Source organism: Mus caroli, chromosome 10, assembly GCF_900094665.2.
Source record: "Mus caroli chromosome 10, CAROLI_EIJ_v1.1, whole genome shotgun sequence".
In the NCBI taxonomy this organism is placed as follows: Eukaryota; Metazoa; Chordata; class Mammalia; order Rodentia; family Muridae; genus Mus; species Mus caroli.
Genome location: NC_034579.1, coordinates 743071 through 751621, shown reverse-complemented (window position 1 = coordinate 751621; position 8551 = coordinate 743071). Strand labels below are relative to the sequence as shown.

The 8551-nt window shown below is 46.1% G+C and overlaps 1 protein-coding gene and 1 pseudogene across 4 annotated transcripts in view; both read right to left on the bottom strand.

The window, feature by feature from the left end:
• Positions 1-8551, bottom strand: part of Mthfd1l (methylenetetrahydrofolate dehydrogenase (NADP+ dependent) 1 like) — a 180943-nt gene that overhangs the window by 157321 nt on the left and 15071 nt on the right. For all 4 annotated transcript variants that reach the window (XM_021173654.1, XM_021173653.1, XM_029482853.1 and 1 more), the window contains exon 7: positions 6292-6428. In XM_021173654.1, coding sequence (XP_021029313.1) covers positions 6292-6428 — 137 coding nt within the window. The remainder of the gene's footprint in view (positions 1-6291; positions 6429-8551) is intronic.
• Positions 3383-4096, bottom strand: LOC110302871 (annotated as a pseudogene).

Below are 8551 nucleotides of genomic sequence, written 5' to 3'. Positions count from 1 at the left end.
CCCCCCCCCCATTGCTCTGTGTTATCTGTGGAATGCTCAATGCACCTGAAAGCGTGGAACGGATGCAGGGCATTACCTTTCAGTTTCATTCTCCAGTTCATTTGCTGTTACTGTAACGAAACACCCCGAGATTGGAGATTGGTTGAGTTGGTTTCTAGTTTTTCAGGTTCAAGAGCTTGGTGCTGGCTTCTGCTTAGCTCTATTGAAGGCCTCTGTGGTGGTGTGAATGAGAAGGGCTCCCACAGGCTCATAAGTTTGAGTACTTGAGCCTAGTAAGGTGGTGCCTGCGTGCTTGTATCCCACACAGAGGAGGTGGAGATGGACAGACTCCCCAGGAACTCAATGATCAGCCAGAACAGATTATTTGGTGAATTCCAGGTCAGTGACAGACCCCATCTCATAGGGCAGATGGCTTGTAAGGATAACACCTAAGGTTGTACTCTAGTCTGCACACCCACCCACCCACACACACACACACACACACACACACACACATGCACTCATACACATTAACACACATGCGGCCTCTAGGCTAAAATCAAGTGTTTCTGATTCTCCACGATTCTGCCGTCACGTGAAGGAAAAAGGAGGAAAATGCATAGCAATTACGGAACAGAAGCTTCTGAGATATGCAGAAACCGGAATGTTCACCGTCTCCAGATTCTCCAGAAAAACCACTGCTCTGGAATCCTCCTCAGAGTCGGGATGAGCTATGCTCCACAGAAGCCTCTAGGTGATTTACTTTCATAATAAAAAAGGACTTTTAAAAATGTCTTTGTTTTTCAAAAAATATGGATACAACCAGCCAAAGTGTGTGGCCAGCTGTGAAAACATTGAACTGTGGGGAAGGCATCTTCTCTGCCTGCCGCAGCTGTCCAACACTGGCCAAGGCTTATTTTCCTCTTCCACGACTGCTTCCAAACCAGAAACTCTAGGTCTTAGCATGCAAAATAGGGGCTGTAACTCAGTCATAGCCAAGCTAAGCAAGCACAAGGTTTGAGTCTACAAGAAAGGGAGGGTCAAGGCGAGGCAAGTCAATTGTTCTTGAATTTTCTTGAGTAGGCTGCCCCCGTGTGGCGACTACTGAAAACACACACAGGTTTCTTCCACGTGTGTCAAAGAGCACATTCCTGTCTTAAAAGCAGCAAGACCCCTGCCCTCCGTGTAGGGCTCTCTAACCTGCCCCTTACTCCCTACCCCTTAGAACAAGTAATATGTAATTTTAGATATCATTCAGCTGTAGCAGTACTCATTATTCTGGGACAAGAGGATATTCCAAGACCCCTGGCCGGTTCCGGAAGCCAGATTATACTAATTACATTTAGACATGGGTATACAGTCCATGGTACGTAGACCGTGGTATACAGGCACACGTATAACTGCACTTTTTCACACAAAGGAAGCCGTTTAGAGTTTCTCTTTGGGCTTCTCTGCTAGATCCAAATTACCACCTTGACCACTCTCATGTCTTAGGGTCCTTATCAATTAAAGCAATGGTTAGCTATCACATTGCTATAGTAGATCTGACCCAACAGAGCCTCTGAATGACAAACAGGTGGGTAGGCTCACAGTGTGAAGCTATGCCAGAGATAATTCACCTCGGGTGGGGTGCAAGAGTGAAAGCACGGGAGGTTCAGGGGTTCACTGTACCACTCAGGATGGTGCCATCTATAACTCCAAGAGCTTGCTGTGGCATTTCCCACTGAATACTGGCAGGCGCCACTGATCCCGGTAACTGACACAGTGAGCTAGAACTTCCAATCAAGACTCTGCCGTCCCTGCTGCATTTGACGGAACCACTCACTACACAAATCGAATGTCCAGATTAAGAAAACAGGCCAAGGGGGCCATACCTGATTTTAAATCAGTTTCTTAAGATAAAGAAACAAATGCGGGACTGGAGAGATGGCTCAGTGGTTAGACACACTGACTGTACTTCCAGAGGTCCTGAATTCAATTCCCAGCAACCACATGGTGGCTCACAACCATCAGTAATGGGATCCTATGCCCTCTTCTGGTGTGTTTGAAGATGCTACAGTACACTCATATACATAAAATACATAAATACTTCTTAAACAAAACAGAACAGAACAGAACCCAAATGCTTGGAGTTGGAAGGATGGTTTAGTAGTTAGGACTGCTGGCTGCTTTTCTAAAGATCCTGGGTTCAAGAGTCTCAGGACCCACATGGAGATTCACAACCCTCGGTAACTCCAGTCCAAGAGGACACAGCGCCCTCGTCTGGTCTCCATGAGCACTTGAGTCTCCCACATATATATATATATATATATATATATATATATATATATATATATATATAGTGGAGTAGACATTGTTATGTGGTCCCACTGGAAGAGGCACCATGCTTTGCTGACCAAAACCTACTGAGCAGTCAAAAGTCCAGAGGATCAAAGCTCAACTGGCTAGGAGAGCAAGCAGCTTTGGAAATGCCTATCTATTCAAGGGAAAGCTAGGGCAGTGTAGGTTGAGTAGGGCAACACCTCTGACACATGGGCAACAGTGGCTTGGGCAAAAGCATGTTAGTGAACAGCTGATAAGGCCATTGTTACTGCTACCACCTCCTGTTATCTATGCTTGGGCAGACATTAGGCAGTGGGAACTGAAAAACTGAGGGTCGGAGGGCACTGTAGACAACGCAGGACATATCTTAGCAGAAAAGAGGGGACACTCAAACACTTGCTTGTCCTATTAGCCTTGAATGTTCTGTGCCAGTAAAAGGACATTGGAGCATGGGTAGGGTTCCTGAGAACAGTTGGTGAACAGAGATGGGGTGGGATGAGCACTGCTCCCATGGCAACACTGGGCTGAGGATACCAGCAGTGCTACATCTTCCAGATTGCTGAAGAGCAGGCGAAGAACGGGTTTTATTGCACTTTCTTATTCTTAGGAAACAGGATTGCCCTGCAGAGTCACTTGATTTGCAGAAAACACAGCACACCAATGATGAGTTTCAGGCAGAGTCATAGGTCACCTCTGCTCTCATGGGAAGGAAAACTAAAAGTCCACCAGTTAGGCTTTTCGTGGGCAGTTTATGCACTGGTATCCTTGGGCTCTTCGGGCTGTCTGGCCAGGTCACTGTTTGGCAGGCAGAATAGCTAACTGACAGGTGCCTTGGGAAGGTTCTGCACACACAAGAGCTGCGGCAAACTTCCCCAACAGGGAAACTTCTTGGCCAACATGTAAGCTCCATAAAGAGGCTGGAGCCATGATGCTCAACTCCAATATGCCCGACTCCTTTTTTCCCACTCTGGGCTCAGACCACCCAAAGGGGCAGAGATGCTGATCTGATCTGGGAGGATCTCTGGACGGTGCTCCATAGCATCAAATGAGATAACAAAAGGTCTAAGGGGTTGGGAAACAAAAGACCAGTTTACATCAGACATTGATTTTTGAAAGTCTTTTTGAGCTCAGGAAACTGGAGGCAGATACCATGCAGAAAAGCCAGCCTGGCTGTCTGTCCATTGGTCTATCCTGAGCAGTTGTGAACACTTCATATATAAATGGGGTGGTACTGCTTATGGTTGATCTTCTTCCTACAAGTTGGGCAAGTGTTAGCATTCTTAAGGGACTCACGGAGGCACTGGCTACAGAAGACGTGGCCACATTCTGTAGAAACAATGAGACGCCCATTCTACACAATCTCAGTGTATCCATCCATGCAGATCGGACAACTGAGGGTACCTGAGGGCCTGGGTCCAGTAGCTCCATCATCCTTGGTGCTTCGAGGAGTATGGGTAGTTATGTACACATCTTTGTCCCTAGATAGTTCCTCATCATCACTGCTCACCACACAGATGTCAGCATGGTCTTGGCGCAACCTCCTCCCATTTCTCCTTGGCCTTCTCCTTTCTTCAACAATTACAACAGAGTCATTGTGAGTCAGGTCCACAACCACGGGCTCTAAAGATTCACAGGTGAGGTCCACGATTTCATCTCCAACAGTTTCCATAAGTTCTATGGGTTCTGTTTCCAAGGAAACCTCAGGGGTTGAAGTTGTTTCCCGAGTTCGCTTCTGGGTTTGTCTAGAATTTAAGGTTCCACCACGCCACTTTCTTTGAGGATTTCTTGTACTCATTGTGCTCTCTGGCTTCAATCCACAGAAAAGGAAGTGATCTACACCGAAGTTTGTGGTGTGGTAGGATGTTCTCAATCTCCCATGCCCACTAAATACTCATCCTATGGTTTACAATTTGGAGCCAACTAGATGTGCCGTATTTCCAAATTCTGGAGCTGGGGTTTGCTGCCAGATGCCTTGGCCGATGGGCTCGGGCAAGGATGTACCGACTCCAGCCGCCGCTGAGGAGACCCGCTCAAGCAAGCCTCCAGCGCCTCACGAAGACCCACTTTCACTCCTTCTCTTATTGATCTTGAAGTCTAATCTTCCTGTTCCCACCTCCAGAGCATCAGAATTGCAGGCAGGCCAGCACCACTTAGGCATGTTACACTGGGGACTGGATCCAGGCCTTTGTGTATGCTAAGGCTAGCCCTCTACCAACTGAGCTACATATCTCCCTTATTTTCCTTTATAATAGATATTATTTCATTAAAGTTCACCCAACCCAGACATAGACAAACTTATGCAAAAACCACTCAGCATTTTCCTTCAGTATAAACAAGCAAAAAAACATAAACATTAAATATTAAAGGTACTACACATGGAACTCTCTAAGTCAAGGAAGGAGACAGGAAAGAAAATAGGAGATTAAAAGATAGATTGTTTCAACCCTCTGAGCCCTAATTATAAGCCAGGTAGTCTGGTAAGTGCCGTCCACTGACTTGACTGTCTCCCCTGGCCATCATGTAACCTGGGGAAGCATGCTCAGCAATGATTCCCCTGGGGTGAGTACCCGACTGACTCTGGGAGGAACAGAGATGGAGGTGGAGAGCAAGAGAAGGGGCGCAGTCCTCAGGGGTGCAGCTCATCCAGCCCTCCCTCCCACGCTTTTCTCTCCCTTCCTCACTCTCGGTGCCAAGTGAAGGACTACAGAAATTCCCACAGAACTGTTATGCCATTCCTTTCTCTGGTACTCTAGGATGAGTGGTGTGTATGTGTGTGTGTGTGTGTGTGTGTGTGTGTGTGTGTGTGTGTGCATGCGGGCTCAACCACACAGCTGTGTACACTTGGAGCCAGAGGGGGACACTGGATAGCTGTCCCACTCCATCCTGCTCCTCCTTATTCCCTTCAGACGGGGTCTCTCTATGAAGCTGCAGCTAGGCTGCAGGACCCTCTTGTTTCTACCACCACAGCGCTGGGGTGATGGGTGTATAGGATCATGCCCAGATTTTTAAGTGAGTCCTGAAACTTGGAACTTAGCCCCTCATGCATGCTTAGCAATGGATCCTACCCACTGAGCCACCTCTCCAACCTGAGAGCTGAGCTTTCAATACAGAAGAACAAACAAGAGTAAGTTTAATATTAAAAGGAAAAGGAAGCAGTCCCCTTGGGCCCCTCCTTTCTCCTCTTGCCCCTGGGTGTGCTTTCAGATTTCCTATTTGGTGTAGTAAACATGCTGCTCTAGGGTCAGTGCACACTACACAACTGTTAACTATTAAGCTAGCTCCCCAAACCCTTGACTATGGCTTCTTGTTTATATGTCTAAGAATTTTTCTATGACATTTTCAGACAGGAAAATGTCAGGGTCAAAAAAGTACCTTAAACTCTATTAAAGGACGTTTTAAAAAGCTTATTTCTCTTTGAAATCTTTACGGTGATATGTCAGTTCTTGTGTTCACACAGACTTGCCAACACCAATACTTGCTACTACTTATCGCTAGCGTGGCTGATGAGCATAAGGAGCTAGGCAGCTATCACCAGATGCCTATAAACAGCCATCTGCTGTTCTTCTATAGATTGGTACTGTCTTATTGATTTCTAAGCCTTTTACCAGACAGCAACCACTAACTAACTGTTTGCTGTAACTACCCCTAATTTGTGACCACCCTTTTGCTGCTTTTTAATGTAGTCTTAGTGTATGAAGACTCAGCCCATCATAGGTGGCTCCATTCCCTAGGCAGAGCAGAAGGGAAGAGTGTAAGAAGAGAAAGCTAGCAAGCAAGGATCTGAGCATTTACTCTCTCTGCTCTTTTTGTTATGCCCCTGCCTCGACTGTAGAAATGAGCCACAATAACAGACTTTGCTTTTTACTGTCTTCCTCCTTCAAGATCTACCTCTACCTCTAACTTCCTGTTCAGTGCTCACTTTATACACCCCAGCCTTCCCTCTTCTCTAATGTAGAATGCCAAGGTCGTAGAGTCCCACGAGAGACCTACCTTGTCTGGAAGCTGAGGTATTGCCCAGGGGCAGCTCATTGTCATAGATCCTTTTCTCTGGAAAAGACACTGCAGGGCAGCTTCCAGGGGCCCGTGAGCCCCTATGACCAAGACCTTCTTTCCATCCAAAGTGATCCCTACCAACCAAAGAAAAGTTGATATTAAAATTCACACCACCGAAAACTTCCTCCCAGATTGCTTTTAACTGAAAGAACATCTTCTAAGTGGCTTTTCTTGGAGAACACCTCAGAAGAGACAGTGGAAATATGATTAAAAAATAGAGGTCAGGGAAGATTGCTGTAAAACAGTGCCTTCTGGAGGTGACAGACCCAGGAGCTGTGGTTGCTAGCACAGGACCAATCTACTCAACATTCCAACATGGATGGGGTCTCACAAGGCCCCACTTCTAGTTAAGAAGCCACAGGCGGTTGATAGCTACCAGAATAGAGCAAGTTCGTATTCTTCAGGAGTGGGGCCCCCGGTAGGCTGGCCATGCTGCAGTGGACAGCACACATGCATTTGAGTGAACACGAATTGTACTCAGTAGGTCTACTTTTCTTAAAGAACATGCAATTAGAAGGAAGATTGAAGGATGGAGGGTCTGAGAGGTTTGGAGCAGAATAAGAGGTAAACTTGAACAAAATAGAATAAGCATTAAAAAAATTAGAGAAAGTAGCCGGGCAGTGGTGGTGCACACCTTTAATCCCAGCACTTGGAAGGCAGAGGCAGGTGGATTTCTGAGGCCAGCCTTGTTTACAGAATGAGTTCCAGCACAGCCAGGGCTACACAGAGACTCCCTGTCTCAAAACAAAACAAACAAACAAACAAACACAGCGCGCGGACCATGCGCTTGGAAAGAAGGCCGCAGCTATCCAGAGTCTCCTCATGCACCCTTCATTTCTGAGTCTTAAGGCTCCCTCTGTTTCTACAGTTCCTTATAAATACAGGACCAGCTGTAAGTTGCCTCTAGGAGTTTCTAGAAAGACCTGCAGGGCAGGACACATCGGATCATCTCACAGACCTTATTCTAGTGGCTGCTGACTAAAAGGTACATCTGGAAAGTCCGCCTTTTATTAGAACTTCGCCAAAATATCTTTGGACTTTTGACTGTTGAATGTTTGAGGCTAAGTCGCGGTGGGGGAGCAATCTGCTTCTTTTCTCTGCAAATTGGGGCCAAGACAAGTTGAGCTTCTGTGATCTCAAGTTAGGAACTATCTCACAGTGTCTTAGTTAAGCTGTTAAACACTTAAGCTATCCCACAGTGTCTTAGTTAAGTCATTAGATACACAAGCTATCTCACAGTGTCTTAGCTAAGCTGTTAAATACATGATCTATCTCACAGTTAGTGTTTCTGTTGCTGGGGCAAAACACTGTGACCAACAAGCAAGTTGGGGAGGAAAGGGTTTATGTGGTTCACACTTTCAGATCACAGCCCATCACTGGAGGAAGTCAGGACAGAACTCAAACAGGGCCAGGACCTAGAGGCAGAAGGTGATGCAGAGGCCATGGAAGGGTGTTGCTTCCCATGGTTTTGCTCAGCCTGCTTTTTTATCGAACCTAGGACCACCAGTGCAGGGATGGCAGCATCTGTCATGAGCTGGGTCCAACCCCATTGATTACTAATTAATAAGTGCCGTACAGTTAGATCTCATAGAAGCATTTTCTCAACTGAGGCTTCTTCCTCTCTGATGACTCCAACTTGTGTCAAGTTGACACACAAAACCAGCCAGTACACACAGTAATTATTAGCTAAATTCAGTAATCAAAAAAGGCGACTCATTTGTGTCCGTTTTCCTGGCACAGGAATGTGAGGATTAAAAGAATGTAAGAAGTTACTGAAACAGACCCACTTGTTACTAAGTCTCATATGGAGTCTTTCCATGCAAAATCCACCTGCTCAGTCAAGTCAGCTCTACCTGTGATTTACCTGTACCTACAGCGACAGGCTTGCTAAAACAGGAGACATTTTCATTGTGCTTATTTTCACTGTTTCTTGAGAGAAACCAATTTTTAAAATGCTAGTGTTTGGAGCCATCTCTTTTATATGCAATCTTACTAGAAAATACTTACAGTTAGCCTATTTACATGCAAATTAAAACCTGAGAGAAACAAAGACAACATTAGATAGCACTTTAAGATATCAATTAGAGCGGGGTAGCTAGGGCGCAGGGTCGGCTGACACTCGCCAACTACCCACAACACCTGCCACAGGATCTTAAGACTTCTGGTGAGTGGAACACAGCTTCTGCTCCAATCCAAT